This window comes from Tamandua tetradactyla, chromosome 19 (assembly GCF_023851605.1).
Source record: "Tamandua tetradactyla isolate mTamTet1 chromosome 19, mTamTet1.pri, whole genome shotgun sequence".
Taxonomy (NCBI): Eukaryota; Metazoa; Chordata; class Mammalia; order Pilosa; family Myrmecophagidae; genus Tamandua; species Tamandua tetradactyla.
The window spans coordinates 45368514-45393413 of NC_135345.1; the positions used below are offsets into that span (position 1 = coordinate 45368514).

At 38.2% G+C, this 24900-nt stretch overlaps 1 protein-coding gene and 1 long non-coding RNA gene across 2 annotated transcripts in view; both read left to right on the forward strand.

Annotated features, from left to right (window-relative positions):
- Positions 1-313: 313 nt before the first annotated feature.
- GRXCR1 (glutaredoxin and cysteine rich domain containing 1) overlaps positions 314-24900 on the forward strand; it is a 142448-nt gene continuing 117861 nt past the window's right edge. The window contains exon 1 of the mRNA XM_077137129.1: positions 314-700. Within this exon, the coding sequence (XP_076993244.1) occupies positions 326-700 (375 nt within the window). The 5' untranslated portion in view covers positions 314-325. The remainder of the gene's footprint in view (positions 701-24900) is intronic.
- On the forward strand, positions 12609-19482 carry LOC143663584 (uncharacterized). The gene is made up of 3 exons (XR_013166052.1): positions 12609-12891; positions 15344-15468; positions 19300-19482. It is a non-coding gene; the product is annotated as an uncharacterized LOC143663584 (long non-coding RNA).

Below are 24900 nucleotides of genomic sequence, written 5' to 3' on the forward strand. Positions count from 1 at the left end.
TCATTTTCTTGCCCCGTATTTTCTGTTTCATTGTATGCCACTTTCTTGCACTTGTCCTGTTAAAGAGTTCAGTATGGCTATTTAATATTTAAAGGCTGGGATCATTTTACAGGTTTTGGTTTAAAGGTAACCATAGTACACAACACACATTCATTATTAATAGCAGAGATGCATTGTAACTTCTTGGGAATCTTCTTTCCTTTAGTTTCATGTGAGTGCTGCTGTCGCTAGAATTGAGCTCTGATATTGCTATGTGGCCAGTGGCTAGTACGGTAACAACAGATCCAGAATGATGTAAACTATTCATTTGGGTTTGGATGTGACCATGCTAAAAAGAACAGAAAGCAACAGGCCACGAAAGGTCCGATTTCGGGTCGCATCATCTCACAGTGGACGAATCCTAAAGGAGGTGTATGATGATGGGCAACCTGCAGGCTCTCTAGACTCTGAGTGTGCCAGTGTCTGTGGGATAGATGGACTAAGTGAGTCTGATGAACAGCAAAGTTGCCACATAGGATCAGAAGGTGACGAGCATGAGAATGACCAGGATAACTTGCTGGTGCTAGCAAGGGCTGCCAGCGAGAAAGGTTTTGGTACAAGAAGAGTCAACATTTTAAGCAAAAATGGCACAGTCAGAGGCGTCAAATACAAAGTGAGTGCTGGCCAAGCTCTATTTAACAACTTGGCCAAAGTATTACAGGTAAGTCATTGCAATTTCCTTCTCCTGAGCTTTGTGCTTAACTCTCCATGATGTTTCTCAGTTCTCTAGTTTAAAGTAAGTCTGTCTTATCCATGACTTGTGCATACTTCACGAGTCACTCCCAATCTAAGTCATTGTCTCAAGAGTCATGGACTAAAAACAGGACCATTACACTTAGAAAATTAGATCAACTTCTCAAAGCCAAATTCCTCACATTTAAGTGATCTTTTCTCCTAGTGTGTGATGAACAAGACAAGGTATTTCTTTAGCCAAGAAAGAAGACAGGACTATGGTGTTCAAAATATTCAAGCTAAACATAAAAGTTAATTTCTAGTTTATTACCTTTAATACCAGTTGAACATTTATCATTACTTGTGTAGATATTTAAACCAGAAAAGATTGAGTCCTTACTTTGAACTTTGCCTAAGTTCAAACCTTAGGAGGTTGCAAGTTTGGTTTAAGGTTCATTTCTATATTAATTTACCCACGAGAACTCTAGAGCGGCACTTGAAAAATAGTTATTCCTTTACAAACGGGACAGACTGAGATCCAGATATTATGGTAAAGAAATTAGCCCTTAAAATGTGAAAAATTCTGCACAGTAACATAGGAATGTATTATTCAGGTCTTGGGGCTTTTGTCAATGATCTAATGTCAAGACAAGTTTTTGAAATTGCCTGGAAGCATCGGAAGAATGATTTGCTTGTAAAACAGACATTATTATTTTAAAAAAGGAATTCATAATCACTATCATTAAAGTAGCAAACTGGTATTTTTCATTTTAATACCAATTTATCTTATTCTCACTGTTTAAATAAGTGATGTCTGGTCATGAATTATTGAATGCCTCTACATTGTATAAGGATAGAGGAGTGGTGAAGAGAAGGGATTTCAACAAAATGTACTTGACTATTTTTCACTTCATAGGAAGTATCTAAAATGACTATATTATGAAGCTTTAAAAAAAACAAATTTAAGATTTTGTTAAAGGATAAAAGCAGATTAGAGTGAAGATTCTTCTCATACATAGAACTTACCCAAGAGGGATTTTAGAGATTAGACAGGAACACCAAAAACCAGAAACTCATCACTATGTTTAGTAAACTAGAAATAGTTGTGTAGAGATTTCTAGAGATGTGACCATTAGATTATGACAATTTCAATTACTTCTGGGTTTCACTCAGTGCAGAAATTATTATTGCCAAGGCACACACCAAGACTTGCAACAATTAAGTCTTTTTTTTTTGGTAACAATTAAGTTTTACAATTGTTTGTATTCATTATGATTAACTTAGCTTATCATGATTTAAATTTCTTTATGATTTAGAGAGTTGTTTATAAAACCAGCCTTTTTGGTATTTTGTTTGGCATGAATTTGTTTATTCAAACCTCCAAAAATATTAATGAGTAATATTTTAAGTCTTCAAAACCTACAAGAAAAAACTATTCTCCTCCCTATGCCTTTACTCTGATGGTGCTATAAATTCGCAAACACAAAACAGAGGAAATCATGAAGTCAACTTTTTGATACTAGATCAAGTTACAATATTTACTGAAATATATTTTTTATGTCCAATTCCCTCATCCTCTTTTCTTAAGGGGGATAAAACAAAACAATAAAACTGCTGTTCTCTAATAATTTAAGCATATTCCATTTACCCCCTGCTTTGAAAGGTTGATAATAGTTGCTAGCAAAGTCTCCTCAAGGTCTTTACCCATAAAAACTCTTTAATCAGTTTTTTCACTTGATTCCTTCTTTGACTGTGTGGGTTTCCCAGGTTGCCATAACAAAATACCATAATCTTGGTACCTTAAAACAACAGAAATTCATTGTCTTGCTGTTCTGGAGGCAAAAGTCCAAAATCAGCATGTTGGCAGGACCCTACTTCCTCTGAAACCTGTGGGAGGGAATCCCCCCTTGCCTCTTCCTAGCTTCCTGTGGTTTTCATGCAATCCTTGACAATTCCTTGGCTTGCAGCTCCATTCGTTGCCTCTGTCTGTTGCATAGCCATCTTCTTTCCATGACAGATTCTGCTTTCTCTTCTTTTGAGGATACCAATCCTATCGGATTTGGGGTCCACCCTACTCCACTGTGACCCTTAGTTTAACTAATACATCTTCAATGACTCTATTTACAAATAAAGTCACATTCTGAGGTACTAGAGGTTAGGATTGCAGCATATCTTTTGTGGAGGGAAGGGGAGACACGATTCAACCCCTGATACTATATGGGGTGGGTATTAGAGGCTCCTCAGATGGTTCGTACAATAAAATTTGATAATCACCAACTTAGAGTGAAGAAGAGAAATTCATCCAATTCCCTAAGTTAGTAAACATATTCCTTAGCTTTCTTTATGACTTGAGTATTTAAGGAAAAATTAAGGACATATGTATTGGTATATGATTTTTCCCTCTTGGTCACGTTAGAGCGCTAGGAAGTTTCTCTCGAGGAGAAAATGGGTAAAGGTTATCCTGATGGACATGTTTCCTACTGATATCTTAATTTATCAATTAGTCTGAAAAGAGACCCAGGAATCTTACCATTATATATTCATGCAGGTGTTCTGTTTTAGTGCACGTTCAGACATTTTGCACTAAATATTATTCTCTAGACGAATGATTTTGCTCCTCATTGCCAGAAAAATTTAGAAAGCATTTATTTTTTTCCTTTTACTCTTAGCTACTATTATCCAATGCAGGAAAATGACAAAATCACTGCAAAGCTTGGAGCTGTTATTACCCTGTTTCATGGCTGGATTCATCATAACCCTTAAGCTTAACAACGATTTATTTCCAAGTCTCTTAGAATGGGTCAGTGATACAGATAACTAAGGCTATTCTTTTGGTTTATTTTTGGGTAATTTATTCTTACTAGATTAGATTTCAGACGGTAATATTCTCCTGACCTTACCCTTAAACTTTGTGAGTATACTGTTAGAATCTTCTATTACAATTTTCAAAATTTTAATTTCCTTTCCATTTCCAGATTTAGAATTACTGTACTAGAAAAAATTAAATGGCAAGAAGGACAATTTGTACTATATTTTGGTGGCTCCTTCTTTCTAAGAATCCAGATTAAATAGATAACCTCCATTCATGCATGATATGCATATCTCTGGTTAGTGTGGGTATATTTATAAGCATTCTAATATTTTAAGATGAATTACAATTAAAATAATAATGCTTTTGCAGAACAATTTGCACTTTGTGAAGGACTTTCAAATACATTATTTTACTTAATTATATCCAACATCTATCGAAGTAAGCAGGAATGTTATTTTTATAACGCCTGTTTCTTTAGATAACTGAGCATTAGAGAAATCAGGTATCTGCCTTTGCTCATTTGGCTTTGTTAGTGAATTTTTAAAAGTTTAGTAACATATGATAGAACTCCCAAATGTACCTTTTGAAATTTTGCTATGATAAGTAGGAAGTTTTAAAACAAAAATATCCCATGTAATGATATGATTTCTGTTTTTTGAGACATTACAAACAAAATTTGATTAGCAGGTGTTAATACCTAACAGTTATTGAGGGTGCACAAGTAGTTCAGTGTAGGATGCTTGCCTTCCGTGTGGGAGACCTGGGTTCACTCCCAGACCATGTACCAAAAAAAACAACCAACCAAACAAACAAAATAAAAACAGTTAGTGAGCTTCACCTAGGGATGTTTTTTCAGTAGAGTGAAAAAATTTTTCATGGTTTTCTACATCCTTTAATTGAATTGTTTCATGAGTTGCGAAGGTTGACATGGTAAGGGAGAGGGATGATTTGGTTACCTCAAAGAAGGCTGCTGCTCAGCATTAAAATTCCCTAACTTCAGATTGGATGATATTCATGGAAGTTATCGGAAGCACCTATCATTCATCTTTGGTTCAATGAATTTAGCTCTGGTAATAGGACAATATTCCACAATAACCAATTATTATCCAACAGTAATCCCAAGGCATTATTATTGGTGACTCCTGGGTTCTAGCGCTTCATTTGGGCCACTCTGGGGGGGGGGGGGGAAGCAACAGTAAGAGTTAACATTGTTCAAGTACTAATTGTTTGCCAGCCACTGTTCACGTCATTTATGTGTACTGACATATTTATTCTGCACAGAATACACCTTATGAGGTAGTATCACTACTGATCCGTTAATATAGTGTGGGTTCCTCCACTATCTATGAGATATCAAGTTGTGGGATTTAAAATTTCATTTATCCAGAGAAGTTTGTATGTAGTGCTTTGTCAAAACAAACATTTACTGAGGGAAATATTGCTTTTTTAGCTATCAGGAAGCAGGCATGAATCTCTAGGATTTTTTATGCAATTCCAGCCAATGCAAGAAACTGCGTGAAGAAACTAGGCAACTTGACGCCCAAACAGAAAAAAAAGCACTAATGCCATGAAGGTACTACTGATATATTATTTATGAACAATTACAGCAATTACAAACTGGTGTATCTTAGAGGTCTTTGTAACCACCTTCCACATATCCTTTCTTAGCTACTCTTGGTCACAGTAATAGGCACTGACACTGAGTAGGACCTTAATAAATATTCTTTCATTGAGTTATTTAATTAAGTGAAATTCTCTGAGATAGTGGTTATTCTCCTCTTTTCCATCTCTTTTGAATTTGGAGATCTCCCACATTGGATAGGTACAGTGTTTGCATAGTGAAATGTCTCTAGCTTGCTCCATTCCATTCTTTCTGTTGTGGGTTATCTTCAATAATCCTTCAATCATTTATTTAATAACCATTTATTGCACAGATGCTATGGAGCAGACACTATGCTAGATAATGTAAGGAACAAAACCGAACCCTTGCCTCCAGGGAATATTTAGTAGTACACTGTGAATCAGTGTGTAAAGTAATTCTGGGCAGAACTCAGATTCAAAACTTCACTTTGTTTCCCACCTGTACAGAATCCTTCATCTCTGCTTTGTTGTTTCTCTGATGTAGTTCCTGTTACCCATTCCTCACTTTTCCATATTTATAATTTCTTCTTTTATCCCAGTCCTGATTAGACTATTATTTTACTGGATCCGTATCTTCATCTTTTGCCTTCTTTCCTATTTAGTTCTATCTCAAGGCAGAAAATCTGTACGATCTCTTACCTTGATTCTGCAAGTCTCTAGGAGTCAATAAGAAGCATTCTGAGCACCAGCACTGACTTACCAAAGTCCTGTGAATCTCATTAAAACTTTCTCTATTTAGTTCAATGAATAGCTAATTTGGAATATCTCTCATTCTCCCTTATTCATCAGAATACTTGTATCATCATGACATTTTAATTTGCAGAAATTTGGTATTAATTGCTTGTGGCTTAATCCTATGAGTATGTCTGAACTCTGACTTAGAACAACATGCTGAGCAGACCCACAGATTCTACAAGATGACTTGAAACTGCTTAATAAACTCGTACTGTCAGTCCATGGTTACCCCATAATTAGGGAATTAGGACCTGGTGTTTCCAAACTTAAAGAAGCAATATAACAGCAGGACTACGTAAGCATTCTTTTGGTGGCCTGCTAATGCTGGCAAGATTTTGATATTTACTATTAAATACAATATTTTAGATTTTGTATAAAAGTTATATAAGCATTTACTAGTATACAAATCAACACACTGCATAAATATATCAATCCATCAGTCATTATCATCTGAAAGGAATTATAAAAAAAATAAATAAAATGTCATGCAGAAATTTTCAGTTGAAGGACTTGTATTTATGTGCACAAATCAATTAAGATTCAAGATCTCTTCTCAATTCTATTTTTCAAATAATTCATCATCATACCTAACTGCTGACAAACCTTTTATGTCTTACAACATTTCATCATAAGGGAGGAAATCAATATGCACTGATAAACACACCATAGGAGTATTCTTTATTTCATTGATTCCTAAACAATGAGGTAAGGCCATGAAAGAGTAAATTGCTCTCAAGCTAGAAATTATAAGTACTTAATTTTGTATTCCAATAAGTTTTGGGATGGTTTGTTAAGCAGCAAAAAACAAACTGGTACCAGCTCCCAGATATTGAATACCTAGCTCAAGATCATAGAGATGATAAATGATATAACCACTAGGACTTTTTACCCCAAAGCTTGGGTTCTTGTCCACTAAGCAACTAGTACCCAACCATTCATCAGATGCCTGAATCTCCTCTGTAATATTTCTGCCAAGGTCTGTTCTCACCTCTGGTGGGGATTTTTAAGGGCAAGGCTTTTAGGGTCTTTGACTGCTCAAGTTTCATGTTTTCTTATCACCCTATTGATACTAAACCTTCTGAAACTGATCATTCTAAGTTAGAGTGAAGGCCATCTGCCACCCAGTTGGCCTGAGTTTAATATTTTTTAGTAGCCATATCACAGTGTTGACTCATATAGCATCTTTTGACAGTGATAAGGTTAATGAGGTTAAAACTTGCTTCCCATCACAGAAAACATTTAATATAATGCTATTCTGTTAGTTTCTTAACCATTTTTATGCACAGGACTCCACATTCAACAATATTTAACTTGATTGTTTAGTTCTAGCCATATCTAGCTTATATCTAGCTATATCTCATTACCTGAACCAATAGCAAATGGAATGTTATCACTATGGAATTATCAGCATGGAATAATGACAGGTGAATGAAAAGAAATGACTTTAAAGGAAATGAAACAACTGTAATGAAATATTTTCTAGTAAATATTAGAAGCTAATAATATTGGACTGTGGTCTCACTGTCATGGAACGAGGACAGAAACAAAGTATGTATAGGCAATCTTTACTACTTAAATGATTGTGACACTTAGTATGTCAACTGCAGGGCTTCCATTGGTTTTCCCTTGTTAGAGTTGTAAAGAATGATCCTTATAAGTTACTCTTATAGCTCCCACTAGAATTTTTTTATCAGGAAAGGAGTTCTTTGTTCTCAAAGGGTCAAGCATTCTAATTCCAAGCAAGCAAGAGCAATAATGGTGATCTCTGGGAAGCAGCTAGATTATAATCATGGCAAAAACACCTTTAAGTCAAACTGAAACAGTATTCAACAGGGCACAGCTTCCAGGGCTCGTGGAGCCTAGTTCACAATTCAAAGGCAGCAGCCACAGCCTAAAGGCTGAAGATTGTCTATCAGACCGCTGGTACTTTAACTGTAGGTCAAGGACATATAGATATGCACATTTTTCAGTAAAAAAAAAAAATTAGGAAATCTATTACAATGACGACACAAACCAAGTAAATTTAGGGATCAGTGGAGAATGGTCAGTACTATCATTTCCTGGGAAACTACCTTTCTTTCTACTCCCCTGAAAAATAAAATTATGGAATTTTGGGACAAGAAAGAGACATAGATTCTCTTAATAACCCCTGTCAGCACTCCTCCTCTAACTATGGACTTTCTCTTGTCATATATATAAAAATATATATGTAAACACATATATATATTTTCTTAGTTGGTCCTTACATTAGCATTCTCTAAGGCCAGTGCTGCTATGCCAATTACTCAGTTATAAGTTGGCCTTCTTTCTTGGGGAGCCTTTTTATATCCCTGTCAGGGCTTCCTGGAGCAAATTGAAGCCAAAAAGGAGTGCTTTGATGGTGAGGGCTTAGGAGAACTGACACAGACACAAAGTATATGTTACAAATTAGATAGCTGTCTACTGAGCCTGCACAGGTGTCCCTTACTCTCTCCTATCCTTCTTTCTTTCCACTGGAGGGGTAAATGTGATGCACAATAGTACATTTTAGGAAACATCAATTGACTTGATTTTTCAATATCAGACTAAAAGTGGCCCTGGGCACTTATATGTAAGGGTGGATGGACAAGTCTATATCAGTCAGTGTGGTTTATGAGTATGCAGTTTTCCATGAGGCCAGAAAACTGAAGGATCGCTTTGGCTGCAGATCCTGGTGACCCAATCTTCACTGCTGCTTCTTGAACTCCACGTTGCTGAAAACGAGCAACTGATGCTGCAGGCATCACGAGCACTGATGCTGCAGGCAGATCCAGATGCCCTTCAGATGAGCTCTTTCCCTGGATGCCAAAGTTTTATTTTTTTCCACTTTCATTAATAATTAGCATCATTTATTTCATGTCCAGGGTCTGGAATACAATTGTTCCCAGGGACAAAGGAAGACTTCTAGGACTCTGAATTCAACTTTTCTTTGTGAGAGAAACAAGAGAAAAATGATAGTTTTCTCTAGAAGTGTCTCAGAAGATAATTGTATTCACTTTCTCTCCCAAAGTAGGTAAAAGTATTAATTCTCTGGGTAAGATTACTAATTCTCTGGAGGGAGATAATCTGGTTTCAGATACAGAGTTTGCCATTTCCTAGTGCATATTCTGGGGAGATTTATTTAACTTCTGCAACCCCCAATTTCTTCATCAGTAAAATGGGGATAACTTCACATGAATTAATTGAGCTACTGTGTATAAAATATTTGACACAGTGCCTACCATGTTATAGGTGCTCAATAAACCTGTTACTACTTTTATTATCCATCCACAAACAGTTTGTGAAACTTTATTGCTAAATATTGTGCTAAGTACTGGGGGTGCAAAGACAAAGCATGAGCTCTGTTCTCAAAGGTTTTAAATTCATTCTTATGAGACAGAAAATAGTTGCTGTAAAATACTTGAGCATATCAAAAGAGAGAGAAAGGACATCTAACCCAATTCTGCGATTCTTATAGAGATTGCTGTTTACCACAAATAACATTTTTTAAAACTAGGGTTACATCAGAAGTCCTGGGCCATTCCCTTATAAAAACATCATGGTTCTGCAAGCTTATTTTTGGCAAAGCTGACTTTCCTTTGGGAAATCTCAGCTCCTGAATCTAAACTTGGTTCAGCCCCTCCCTGCCATCCAAATCCATTTTCCCTGAGGCCAGTTCCTCTGTCCTAGATCCTGTCTTGGCTCTGGACCTCACGTGGCCCTTTGTTTTTGATTCTCTGGTTTTAACCTCTTGCTTTTACTTGGCCAAGAGTTCACCAGCCTTGCTCTGAAGTACTTGGCTCTCTGCCTGTGAGCTCTGCCAGACGCCCACATACCTTGTGCCTGAGTGTTCCTCTACAATACCTGCCATCCCGAAAGCCTTGCTTGCTCCTTCTGGGTGGAGATAGACTCTGTCTCTTCTTTAGTAATAGCCTAGATTGATTCTTAGTGGCTTTCAATACTAATCCACTGGATTGTTTGTTTCTGCAGGTGTTCTGCTACAAGCCATAAACTAGACAACCAAACATGATTTAAATATTCATTTCTCATATTATTTACCAAGAAGTTCAGAAGATAGTTGCTGAGGTGGTTCAGTACTTGACAACATGATACACAACTCAGATTTTCCCTGTCTGTCTGTTTTATCCTCCTTAACATCTTATATTGTCAGGGCTCCTATGACAAATTCACACAACCTGGTTGTCTTAACAACAGGAATGTATTGGTTTGAGAGGCTAGAGGTCTAAAATCCAGGCCTAGCAAGGCCACGCTTCCAGCCCAAAGTCTCTAGCATTCTTGAGCTGGCTTGCCGCAATTCTTGGCTTCAGCTTGCATCCCTGCCTGCCATCACATGGTCGTCTTTCTCTCTGTTTGGTCTTCTGGCTTCTGCTGACTTCTGGCTTCTTTCTATGGCTTCATTTGACTGACAGTGACCTGCATTTTTCTCTTTCTAAGGCCTCTAGTATGATCGATCAAGATTCACCCGATTCAACTTGGCCACATCTTCTCTATTAATTAGTCCTCATAAGGTCTTATTTACAAATGAGTTCACACCCACAAGGACATGGATTGTGACTTAAATGTGTGTTTTGTGGGGGACACGTTTTGATCCCCAACATCTAAGCTTGTTTGTCATGTCCTCTCCTCTCAAGATGGTTGCTCCTGCTTAAAAGCAGGCCAGAGTTCAAAAACAAAGAGACGGGTGGCAAGAGAGAACCTTCTTTGTAGACATGTCTCTTTTGTCTGGAAGAAAAATGAAATTCTAGAAATTCCCCCACAACATTCTCTTATATTTTTTTGACCAGAAGGAAGTCATATGGCCACTCCTTTTTATAATAGGAAGCTGAGAAAGTGAATATCTGGCATTTCCTTTATGCTAGAAGAGAGCACGAAGGATGTAGCTGGAAACAGCAAACAGCACTGCCTGCCACATCATTATCCATGAACTTGGATAGAATTTAATTTTTTATTTTCATAATGCAATTTGCCCCATATTGAGTCCTGCTACTGGAATTACACAGCATTTTACTATTGATCCTATTTCATTTCATTACTTGTTGTGCTTTTTTTTTTTTTAATCTGTCCTTGTCTTTCCATGCTCATTTCCTGTTAATATTTTTTCCCAGCACTCATTCCTTTTGATTTCTGGGTATCATCCATATTCTTCAGACCCAGAGTGTTTAATTATTCTCAACACTAGAACTCAGTCACCTCAAATGACGTTAGGACGGGTAAACATTTTTTATACTAATATCAGTAAAAGTATGAGCATGCTAATTATTGATTATATTTATAATAGAGTGCTAACTATGTGATTGTTTTGAAAGCATGTCACATTTGACCTAATGGAAAGGAAAATTTTCTGAATAGTGCATATTGCTTTGTTTCTTCCCCTCCTGTTTGTCTACATTAAATCAAAAACAAAAACACAATGATTACAAAAGGAACAGCAATCATTCCCACAGCTCCTTCCTTCAGTCCTCGCCAGGGAGACCAGCCGCCTCAGGGGCTCCGCCGTCAGCGAGGCAGAACTCATTTCACACTGGAGGACAGCAAAGACAGAACAGCTTTCTGCATGCAGAGCAGAGCGGGCTCGTTTTCAGCAAGCCTCTGAACAATGTGCCCAAGCTTTCCGGACCTCGCTATTCAAACACAAGCTTGTTTTTTTTTGTTATTGCTGAAATATTTAAAAGACTATTATTAGGGCTGGTGATAAGAGCGGTCTGTTATTGAATGCCTCCATGTGGCAGAAACTATCTTAGGCACCTTTGTTACAGGGCCTTTTATAATTCTCACAGCAAGTTTACAAAGAAGATATTCACCCACTTTACAGATAAGCTGACGATATCCCAATTTGATTCAAGGGACATTGAAAGGACATTTGTCCCTAGATATTTTGACTTCGATTTACATCTGACAAGTTTAATTCCTTCTGTTATTTTTCTTACTGCCCTATTCCGGAGACCCCTTTTGTCTTAAGTTGGGCTCCTTACAAGCAGAACCTGAGATGAGATTCTTCTGAAAATGATTTATTAAGGGAGGACTCTCAGAAGAAAGGAAGCGAGGGATTCAAATTAGGGCATTGGAAGGATATGCTGAAATATAAATTGTATCACAGAATTGGTCTTGAGATAAGGGGCTGGCATTTTGTACGTCGGTGTCAGTCTCTCATTGGCCATCGGCTTTTGGGGTGTGTGTGTGTGTGTGTGTGTGTGTGTGTGTGTGTGTGTGGCAAGGCAACCACCTACTCTGCTGAGACATTTATCCAGAGAAGAGGGAAACTTTGAAATTTAAGGAGCTAGTATTTCCAGTAGCTGGGGGATTGGTCAACTGCCACTGTGAAGGGATTTTGCAAGCATCCTCTGTAGTCCCCCTCTTGCACTCTAAGAGTCACTTGCTTCTCCAATTAAGCTTCATTCCCCCAGGCACAACTTTGAGCATAGTAGGAAAGTCAGTTGGACAAATTACAGCTCCCACATAATGGTTATTGGTCTTGAAGCAATAACTGATACTCATCTTGTCTCTCTTTCACCATGTGTTACAGCTCCTCCCTCTCTTCGTTTGCACTTCTACTGGTTTAGGTGGTTTGCATGGTTGGGCTACCTGTATCCTCAGTCTCTGAAGAGTGTCAGCCTCTGGTCATTATGACTTCATTAGGCAGTGGTTGCTGTACTTGCTCATTTAAGTTATAACCAAGTGATTTCCAAGAGATGCACCGAATTGCCACACATATTCCTCCTTGCTCCTAACATGTAGCAGCAGTTCTACCTCCTCATGACTGTCAGGATTAATTACCCCTGCCAGTAGTGTAACTCCTTTTTATGCCTGCTGGATTGTTGGCATGATGAGCCCAGAGTAAGCAGAGGTCAACTGTAGCTTTAAACTTAGTGGAACTTTTACTGTGTTGCTTGGTAGAATGCTTCTTTCTGGGACCAAGGATCTTCGACTAATATGCCTAAAGTTTCAGGGATGGAAAGCACAAATTTTCCGAGTGGGTGAGTGGAGTGATGTTGAATGAGTCGCAAATCTTCCTATTGGTTCCCAGATCCCTGAGTTTTAGCTATTGGTGATATAGTACCAGATAATGAACACAGATTTAAGATATAAGTGGCATCCTGAAGAATTATGCCCCTTTCCCACTGGATGTCATCTTCAAGCTGAGGCATCAGCTATGCCTTCCAGTTGCTATTCTAAAGCTCAATCAGGGTGGCAGGTTTTAGAGGGTATGGTATATGGTAGGACCAGTGGATCCCATTGTGCCTGTGCTCCATCTTCTCTAGCTATTCATACTAACTTGTGCCTCCTGAGCCTGATTAAACCTGATCCTAGATAAACCACTTTCATTTTACAATGGACTGCTGCTAGAACTGCTCGAACTTAAGAATTTTTGTGTATAATCGTACACAACTGATGTATATTGACAGGGAGTTATAGCGACCTGCTAGGGTAGAGGCTCAGTTTCTATCAGAGCCTATGTCATGCCATAGCTGTTTTTAAAAATACTGTATAGTTATCTATTGCATATGGCAGATCTCAATACAGAGCCCTAGGGGTCAGGAGGCTTGTATGGGCCAAGACTCAGGGATGCTTATACCCACTACTTGGAGTTGCTGCAAAACCTCTCTTTCCATGGTCTCTACTTTAAACTAACAACCTGATAAATGGATATGCTGCTTCTAAAACCTGAAGAGGCCTACCAAGAACCGTACTTTATTCTTAGATGTAAAGGTGCAAATACAATAACTTGTCCTTTCCTTTGGAGGGGCTGTCCTAGCATGCCCCAGATCACTGGGCACCTAAATAATTCATCAGGTGTGGCAAGTTCCTGAATCTTTGTGGGTGGACCTTTATGGTGTCTATCTCCCACCATCTGGAGCACAATGTGTTTTATTTATCTAGTTATCCATATGCTTATCATTTCGTGTTCAGCAGGTCCAATTAGCATGATGTTATCAATATTATGTAAACTAGTATGAGGTTCTGTGGGATGTCAGTTATTGGTTGTTCCTCAGCCTCTAATTACTAAGATGAAATGACTCCTATTCATTTGAGAACAACTCTCTGTCTGAGGAAAAGGCAGCTGAGAGCAGTGAGTGGCCCACATTCACAGCAGCTGGGGACGGTGCATGAGCCTATTGAAGGGACTCAGGGGGCACATACTACAGCATCCATGGCACCTTCTAATATAAGATTATATTCTCTGGAGACAAGGTATGAGGGGCGGTGGGTGGAGAAAGGATTAAATTTCAGGATACCAAGATCTCTCACGAGGCAGTTGCATTTTGAAAGAGAGGAGGAAAGAATGCACTGGCTGCCATGGGTTCTGTCCCATGGCAGCCAGAGACCTTCCCTGAGGGAAGTGGCAGTGGTGTGCTAGAGAGAAGATTGTTAAATATTCAGGAATTTTGCCAGTCAGTTGTAAAGCCTTGGCGGTTTGCAACTGACCATTATGGGTGCATTTGCACAACTGAAATCGGCAAACACTACAAATCAGGGCTTTTTCTTTTTTGTCCCCTGGAAAAGCACACTACAGGAAGTTAGGCTACTGTATTTTCAGAAGAGAATGTTGAAACAGAAAATGGTGAGGCACAAGCGGGCCAGAAGCCAAACTCTACCTGGAAATAATTTATCCTGGAGCCAAATCTAGTCCTTGCAATTTGCTTTTTCCTAAGCAGAAGGAGCCATCTGGTTAGCCATTTTTAAAGTCATTATTGTTACTTTCTCATTTAAAAGTCCATTTACCATTCAGATTTATGTAGAAACTTCATGTTTATGTTGGAGATGAAATGAAGAAATGCTTCCTTTTTTGTCTTCAGCCTCCAATCTGGCCTTCAGCTGATTCATTTCTCATACAATTGCAAATCTGATCATATTACTCTCCTGCTAAAAATCCCCAATGTTCTCAATAGCATTTATATATAAAATCAAATGTCTTAGTCTAGTGTATTAGCCTAAGTTCCTCCTGAAAACAGAGTGTGAAACAAGGACTTGTGTGCATGTAGTTTATTGGGGAAGTAATCCCAGGACAGGAAAGAGAGATGGAGAAATGGGAAAGAGGGAAAGAGGAAAAGCCAGTTCAAAGGTACATTGAATACTGCCATGGACCTCTTGGGCTTTATCCTGCTAAGACCTTCTGAGGAGTATCTTCAATGCCTTTCAGAATCCATATCCCCTGTGAAGAACAGAAAGTAACATTTGTGGACTCTTTCTTCTTGGTAATAGTTGGTCTAAGAGATCCATATTCTCCTACACTTCTAAGCTATATATATATATATATATATATATATATATATATATATATATATATATACCTGTGTGCTGAGGGGGCTTCAGTCAGGATCCCACATTTCAGTGTTGGGAAAACCCAAGGCAGAGGTGCAAGATGCATAGTACCAGCTGGAGGTGGGTATCTGTCAGAAGAAAGTGACATGAAACCGTTGCTCAAAGCTATAGCTAAAATCAGACCTGAGGCCTGAAGAGGACGTGGAGTGGAATGAAAGAGACAGCTGATACATATGGCATATAAAGTTTTCCATGACTTTCCAATTTTATAACCTATAAGACCAATACAGGTACTGCAACCATATTTTGCCTTTTGATATAGCCTGATTGCTTTTTTGGTACTTGCTGATTTCTCTTCTTGAAATGGTCTCGAGATGTTTCCACCTTCTCTTAGCTAAACTGAACCTTTAAAGCCAACCTCAGATGTGACTCATTCTAGGATGCTTCCATGATTACCACCAGTTAGTGTTAAGAGACAATAATAACTCTTGTAACTTCCTTGTTATAGCTCTACTAAAACCTTTATTACAGCATTCTGTAACTCTTAACGTGGAACTTTGTTTACTACTCAGTCTCTCCCAGGGGTCTGTGAGCTCCTTCAGCATAGGGATTATTTCTTATATCTTCATATGTTGAGTGCTTAGCATTAGTACTTGACTACCTAATAAATATTCATAGTATTTATCAGTACTAATTGAACGAGCACATTTTGATATTGCCATGGAATGCTCGATGGTATAATATCAAAAAAGAACATCTAAGTTCGTTTAAGTTCCCATTCCAAAGTTATTGAGGCATGGATATGCTTCGAAGGTCTACTAGGTATCCAAATATGCCTCTGATAATACAATCAACAAAGCAACAATGATGTTGTAGGAAATCAAGCAATAAACCAATAATAAATGAACATCTGACTTCTGCTTTCGAGAATTAAATGGAAAGATGACATGAACACATGAAATGGTGAATAATAATCAAAGAGGGAAGTAATATATTGAGATAGGAAATATTATAGGATAGTATAGGTAAATGGGGAAATAACTAACATAAAATATATTTTCAGTGATTTCAGAGGATTGTGAAATCTTCTGAAGGTGGAAGGACAAGGGAATTTTTAGGTAGCATATATGATTTGAGCTAGGTGGTATGTGTAGTGGCTTATAGGTGCAACTTTGGTAAAGGACTCTTTGGTTCAAACTCCTCATCACAACCAATGTATGATCTTGGGAAAATGATAGTTATCTATAAATTAGAGTTAATAATCATAACTAATTCATATGGTTACTATGAGAATTAAATGAATTAAAAATGTGTAATATCCTTAAAATAGTGCTTGGCATGTAATACTTCTATACCATCTGATATAAATGTTAGCTAAAAAAAAAAAAATGGGGAGGTTAGTCTCTTAGCAGACATGCAAGATACACTGGGGAGCCAGTGAAGGAGCACTACCTGTAGCAGAGAGTTTATGTGGGAAAATTGTGGGAGATAAAATTGGAAAGCTGTTTAGATTTTTGGTGAAGATCTAAAATGTCAGCTATTGCTGTATTAAGAACACATTAAGGTAGGATGACTGAAGTTCTTGATCTATTTTAGAAAATTGTGGTTTAATTATGGTGCTGGTATAATTATTATGCCCCATTTCACTCTCAGAAGTGTCTTATTTGGATAACGCATACCTATAAAAGAGGCATTTAAACAAAGGTCATGGGGATTTGGGGAGATTATGCTAGTATAAACTGTGTAAGATACAGTAGAGAATATCAGGTTGTAAGTTGGGAAGAAACCACTGAATGTTCATTCAAAACCATATTTGTTTTCATAGAATCATAAAATCTTAGGATTGAAAGAGACCTGGAGATAATCTGATTAAATCCATTTTTCATTTTATGTATTTGCGTGATGTGGTTTGCCTTAAATATGTTTTGAAATATTTGAAGAAGTAGAGGAACATAGTTTTTTGTGGAAAAAAATTGTAGGAGAAATAAAAGCTTGTTGCAAATAAATTGCATAAAGCTTATGTGTAGGGGCAATGCTTTACTTCTCATGCAAATGACAACCATGGACTATTTTTATCAGCCACGCTTAGATTCTATACATAAGCCAATAGTTTAATTTTGACAGTGTTCATGCCATAATATAGCAGTTATTTGAACATTTTTTGTGCAGTTATTTAACATTTGCCTGTACTTTGCCTTTATCTAGCAAATATGGTCAAGACATTGGGAAACTAAAGTACCAACACCAGTGTATTAATTTTAGATCTTCATCACTTTCATAAAACAAGATTTGAAATAATTAGTTGTGCCCAAAGAAGCAAACTTTAGTGTCAATCACGTGTTGGGTAGACTTAAGTCCACACTCTGGGTGAGAGTGAGAGGGGAGAGCCAGCTTGCAATGACCCCTATCAGGATACACCCCCTGGAAGCTACTCAGAGCCCACCCAGAGCTGGTCATGGCAGATGTGAGGTCACAAGAATCTGAAGTGGAACATGAGTGTTATCTTTTTCATATTGTCTTAGTATTTCCATCTTACTTTTACTGATGTTTCCTTAGAGTTACTTTTCTTTGGAATTAGAGTATGCAGGGACACTTTGAGTGGAAGAACATTTTTGAAGGAATATTGTTGGAGAGAGCGTTGTCATGCTCTGGTATTTATTTCTCTACTTTATGTAATTTGAAGTGTCTGTGTATTCTCTCTCTCCTGGTACAGCTGAATGCATGGGACATGTATAGTTTTACTTTTCCTCTTTGTTGATCTTTAGTTTATGTGGGAAGATGTGTAGAGTGATTCAGATTCAGGAAGGCACCATTGTCCTAGGGCTGATCAGTGCCTCTTAGATACAAGGTCTTTTGATATCTTCTATCCAGACATCTCTGTCTCCAGGATAATGAAAATCTAAATGGAGATTTCCAATAAATTAATGTGTGTACTGATGAAAACTTTTGATAACGGACATTTGTGCTTCCCTTCCTGCAATGTTTTTCCCTAAGGATGTTGCTTTAGGGTCAAAGAAAGCAACTTAAGAGGAAACAAAACCAAGAATCACTCCCCTTAAAATGAAGACCGATGAGAGGATAACTTAAGTAATTTGGTTTTATTCATTGCCTTCAGAGGCTGCTGATGTTTTCCAGTATATTTGGCATCTTTTCCTACATACAATAAAAAAATTAACCAAATGTGTAATTCTTGGCGTTTATGAAAATTTAATCTAATGTTACTGCCAAAAAACAGAAATATATCGAGGGGGGAGAAATCCTATTTTCTCTAGTATTGAAAGCATAAATGAGAGTTTAGTGTTTCATTCCAATGAGATTGTGGCTTTCATTAATTTCACACTTGCAGCTGATGAATGAAAATTGTTTTCTCGTCTTAGGCAGAGTGCTCCTGCAGAGGAATTAATCCCAAGCGAAGGGTTGGGAGAGCTGCCAATGAAAATGCTGTATAACTGCAGCTCAGTTGAGGCTCACCAGTGAGGGTTTTACTGGCAGCAACTCATGCCGTTATAATTACTCTTACTTACACAGGAGAATGACAAATGGAGCCACTGACACTTGTTTTAATTAAAGTCTCTGAAACAAGCAACCAGTCAGGATGATGGAGGGACAGAGGGCTTCTTAGATAAGAATTTCTTAGACTGACTAAATTTCACTGGTAAGAGAAGCTGCCCTGGGCAGAAAGGCTACCTTAGTAATCCAGGATGATTCCTAGGATCAACTGGGACAATTAAGCATAAGCTATATTCCCCTAATGGGGAGGGGAACAAGATCGGAATTAGAATTTAAAGTGGTAGAAGGTAAGGAGTCCATGGAGTTTTTATCTGAAAATATATACATTTTCAATATCATGAGATCTGATATGGAAACTAGCCAGTGAATAGGCATGTTAAGATTCAAGCACAGCTGGTATTGACTTATATCTGAGTATAAAGTGGTTTGGAATTAGCTGTATATGCACATAATATTTCTCCAAAACTCACTCTAATGGGTGTTTCCCTTGCCATACCACTCATCTTCACAAAGGGGTAAAAGTACAATCACAACCATGTATATCTTGGGTTTTGTTCCTAATAGCTATGTGGCAATTCCTGTTCTAATAAAATATTATTTTTCCCCTGAAGTAATTCCTAGGAAGAGTCAAGGGCTTGCTTCTCAAAGGGTCATCTGAGAGCCAGCAGCACCAGCATCATCTGGAAGTCTGTTATAAATGTAAGACTCATGGATCCCACTCAAGATTCAGAATCTGCATTTTAACAAGATACCTGGCGATTCCTTTGCAAATTAAAGTTTGAGACACACTGCTTGAGAGGACTAGATCTCTCCATTGACTTCATGTTATCCCCCATTTTCTCCTCTCCTAGCTTGGAATAAGACCCATTACTTATTCTTAACATGGGCTCAGCCACTGCAAGTGCCCTTGAAGTCTGTGCTGTGGTGCTTTGTGCTGAGGGGGTGGATGACCAAACCAAGTGTGTTTGTTCCCATCTCTGCTGCCCCCCTGTGCGTGGATCATCTCTCTTTTGATAGATGAGTTCTCTTCTAGTAGGCATCTCAGTTTATTCACATGAATACAGAGATGGAAGACTCTTCCTCTTCCATTCATCCTAAATCCTAGGATAAATCTGTTTTAGGCTTAAGCTTGGAACTCCACTAGCTGACATTTTCCTTTTGGGTGCATGGCCCAAGAATCAAACCTGGATCTCCCACATGGAAGGTGAGCGTTCTACCACTGGACCACTTGTTCACCCTACTAGCTGACATTTTAATAATAGCTTGATAACCATTTAAAGATATTCTGCATTCAGAAAATCTAGTGTTAGTTGCTAATATTTTAAAAGTGGGAGATTTTACATAGATTCTGGATTACCGTATCCTTTGACAAAACTGGACAGTGTAGCAAAACTGGATAACATGGCAAAACTGGGACCTCATTCCCTCATATTATATCAGCTACAGCTATGTTGATGCTGTCACATAGGGTTACACGTTCAAATATGCTACTGTTCCTACACTCTTTTATTTTCCTCACTCCAAGGCCAAGGTTCCTTGGCATTTATCCTTACTCTTATGTACTCTTTTGTTTTCTGATACTTGGCTCACATCTTTCATTTGTGCATTGATTGTTATTTCCCATTTCTGCATTTGATTATTGAGCACATGCAACAGGTTCTCAATTTACCATCTAGGCTGTGATATTTTTGAAGTGTGCCATTTGCTTTGGCCTTTAATTTTATAAAGGAGCTTTCTAAGATTTCATTCTTTTCCAGAGTGAACCCAGGGTATTGTGACTCCAAATGTAGAAAGATTAGGACAGTTCAAATTAGTGCATTCAGAATTGAGAGCTCATGTAAAAGGAGTACATTTGGATGATTCTGATGTGAAACCCATCACATCATATTTTCTTGGTTGTTTCACTGTATCCCTTAGAATACACAGTGGTCTTCCATTGGTTCAGTGGTCACATGGTTATTTCCAAGAACATGTCACATGCTGGGTTAAAAAAAGCTCAGTTCCTGGAACTCATCCTTTATTTTCCATATGAATATTACAATTTTAATTTCCAATGATATAAATTTCTATAATGGTTCATCTCCACTTATTTTATTGATTTGGAAATCAGTGAGGCCAATATTTTGGTTATCTTTCAGTTAACATCTACATCTCTCAAGGAGTTTGATGCGATCCTACTATGTAGCTTGCTTTGAAAGATATGAAATATGTAGAATTATCATGTCTTTCTTCAGCATATATGTGGAGTGACTGCTTTAAGAAAAGCAGTATGGCTTTTGGGGCAGAAAGAAATGGTCCACAGTCTTCAGAGAGGGAGGCAATAAGAGTAATGCTATGTTGCCTGTTTCTGAAGAGCAGGCAGTGGGTTGGACCTTGTTGCCCATTCATTAGTGAAGATTTTCCACAATGTGCTTCTGCCACATCATTGGCAGAAAGAATTTATTGCAGGTCATTGGACACCCAGACAGATGACTTCTAGAACTGCTACCTCACTTGGAGTCAGCAATTGGCAAAGTGTAGGGAGAGGGGAGGGGTAGATACTTGAGCACAGGCAGTGTGTTTATAACTCAGCAATTACCTCAAATAAAGAGAACCTTTTGATATTTATAATGAGATGCCAGCTCATTCGGCCAAGAAGGCTTTTATTTCACAGCTTATGATGAACCAAAGTGAGAATTAATTTGCCGCTCCTGCCATTAGCATTTAATGCACACATCAGGAAAAAAAGCTTTCAAAACTAAGCATGAAATTATGATGTGTGTGTTAGTACAGGGCTGTCACATAGAAAGAGCAAACAGCACTGTAAAGTGTGATAAACACCTTACAAAAAGCCTAGAGGAGCTAGAAGCTTCAAGAATGTGCTGACAATGTATGCACAGAGCACACATTAAAAGTGTTGCAGAGGATCTGCTTCAGCTCCTGGCTTTGCATTGCATGTAAGTCACTCTTCTTCCCTTATAAAACTAGATAAATCCTGCTGGGTCCAAGTTTCCCTTCCTGTTCTAGTTTGCTAGCTGCTGGAATGCAACACACCAGAGACGGATTGGCTTTTAATAAAAGGGGATTTATTTTGTTAGTTCTTCAAAGGAAAGGCAGCTAACTTTCAACTGAGGTTGTTTCTTATGTGGGAAGGCACAGGGTGGTCTCTGCTGGCCTTCTCTCCAGGCCCCTGGGTTCCAACAACTTTCCGCGGGGTGATTCCTTTCTGCATCTCCAAAGGCCTGGGCTGAGCTGCGAGTGCTGAGATGAGGTATGCTGAGTTGCTTGGGCTGTGCTGTGTTGAACTCTCTCATTTAAGCACCAGCCAATTAAATCAAACATCATTCATTGCAGCAGGCACGCCTCCTAGCCGACTGTGGATGTAATCAGCAATAGATGAGGTTCACGTACCATTGGCTCATGTTCACAGCAACAGAACTAGGTGCCTTCACCTGGCCAAGTTGACACCTAAATCTAACTACCACACCTCCCTCCCTTCTTTCTTCCTTTCCTCCTTTCCTCCATTTATCCTTCCCTCCCTCCCTTCCTTCCCTTATTTCTTGAAAATGATTTTTGGGAAATCAAATTCATTTTCATTCTTTCCTCATTTTCTACACTGAGCTGTTATGTTAAATACTGACTTCATTCTTACTATATATAGTACCCTTAATATTTTTTTCTTCTGATTTTTTTTTACTTTAACTTTCTAAGCTAATTAGAGAGCAATAAATGATTTTCATTTAGGTTATCAATTTGGGTCTGCCATAATTTCCTTTTTAATCTCTGTTCCAGAAAAGGAATGCCAATGAACTTCCCAAACACCTCCACAATTTTGCCTATTTCTAAATTTTCCTTTTTTCTCTAAAGTTCTTCTAAATTTGGGATTTTAGTACTATATCATGCTTCTGGTTACTTAAAAGTCCATTGCAGGAAATTCTAAGATGGAGAATAACGGTCAATTTTCTAGCCAGAACTCAGCAGTGCATATCTCATAAACAGAGTCCATACACACACACACTCAATCCATCTGCAACATTTTATTGACTAGTCTGAACTTGGTGTGATTCATAAAATTGTTTTATTTTTCCAATCACTGTCTTCAAATATATTTTACATAATTTTTTTATTAGTTCATCAAGATCTCAGAAAAATTCCATAATGACTCCAGATTTGTGTAGTCCTAAAACTTCATTCTCTAGTGCAATTCAAAATTTGTCTTCCCGCTTGCTGATTTGCCTTAGAGTTAGGAAGATTTAGAGAGAGAAGCAGGTAGGGTCAGCTTCTAGGTCATACCTTCTGTCATCCTTCCCCTCTTCCCTCTTCCTTCCCAAGGTACCCATGCCACTGTTGCAGGAAAGATAAAAGTGATTAGAAGGATAAATTTTTCTCATTTTTTCTCTTGATTGACAATTGGCTGCCTTAGATTCCTCTCTGTTACCAGTTCCAAACATCTGTGGTATCTTGGGCAAGAGTAAGATGAAGCCCCATAGTATGTTTAAATATTTAGAAGTTATATATTAAGCTAAAAAAATGTTAAATATATTTCCATATCTTTATCTGGACATATATATACACACACTCACAATGACCTGAAAGGCAGGTTTGAATTTAAAATTTTCAAACTTTTCCCAAGGCCAACCATGCTTATCTTTCCATTTCTCACTCTGATGGAGGTCTCATGCACTTTGTTTAGTCACCCCAGGTAGCATGTTTGAGCTCTATCACTACTCCCTACAGTCATCACTTGGCCACTTTTTGGGCCTAGGGATTGTAATTATTCAGGATGATGGATGTAATCCAGGGCAGCAGTCTGAGTAGAATCTGGAAGCAAGCTTGGGGCTGTTTGGAGAAATAATTCTGGAGCACTAAGTACTCAGGACATGATCTATAAGGTGAATATATGTGAGAATGGGTATTAGGGGTGTGGGATAATTGTGAAAGAAATAAAGGACTGAATCGGGATGAGTTTATTCATATGGGGCTGTGGTAGTTAGATTCGGTTGTCAACTTGGCCAGGTGAATGTGCCTAGTTCTGTTGCTGTGGACATGAGCCAATGGTACATGAACCTCATCTGTTGCTGATTACATCCACAGTAGGCTAGGAGGCATGCATACTGCAATGAATGATGTTTGACTTAATTGGCTGGTGCTTAAATGAAAGAGCTCAACATAGCACAGCCCAAGCAGCTCAGCATACCTCATCTCAGCACTCGCAGCTCGACCTAGACCTTTGGAGATGCAGAAAGAAATCACCCCAGGGGAAGTTGTTGGAACCCAGAGGCCTGCAGAGAAGGCCAGCAGAGACCATCCTATGCCTTCCCACGCAAGAAAGAACCTCAGTTGAAAGTTAGCTGCCTTTCCTCTGAAGAACTAACAAAATAAATCCCCTTTTATTAAAAGTTAATCCATCTCTGGTGTGTTGAATTCTGGCAGTTGGCAAACTAGAACAGGGCCTGCTAAGCGGAGATTCTGGATTCAGTTTTATCTTGAAGGGTTATAAATACATGCAACAACCATGTGAATGGTTACAGAAACAAGGACTGTAAAGGTTATGAATATTTCTTCTTTATTTTGTTGTATGTTTGTATCCATGCCTAAAGAAATTATCTTTGTTTTCTTCCCTATCTTATCCCCTTCTCATATAAGTTGTCTTAGTTTTATGTCACAGAGTTTAAGTTACAGGACATCAAGTTTAAGAGTGACTATCACTCAAGGACTTCTAGAGAAAGAGTTAGTCCATTTCTGATTGTACACAGACAGTTGGATTATGTTAGGTGAGAATATGACTGCTATTATGTTTATTTAGAAATTAATGATTTAAGAAGAGGTGTATGTGTTGCATGGGTGGCTCAGTTGTAGAATGCTCACCTTTCATGCAGAAGACCTGGGTTTGATTCTTGAACCATGCACCACCACTCACCCCTCCCCCCCCAAAAAAGGGAGAGGTATATAGGTGCCAAACTGACAAGAGAAGGGAGGCCGTGGTGGCTAAGTTCATGTGTCACCTTGGCTATGTTATATTGTTGGTCAAGCAAGCACCAGTCTGATTTTTACTATGAGGATATTTCATAGATATAAATCATCAGCAATTGATTACTCTATGGGTGATTACATCCACAATTAACAAAGCAGACTGCCTTCAGCAATGAGAGAAGTCTCATCCAATCAGGAAAGGACATAAAGGAAGAACTGATGATTTTCAGTAGTAAGAAGGAAGAACTTCCATCTCTACT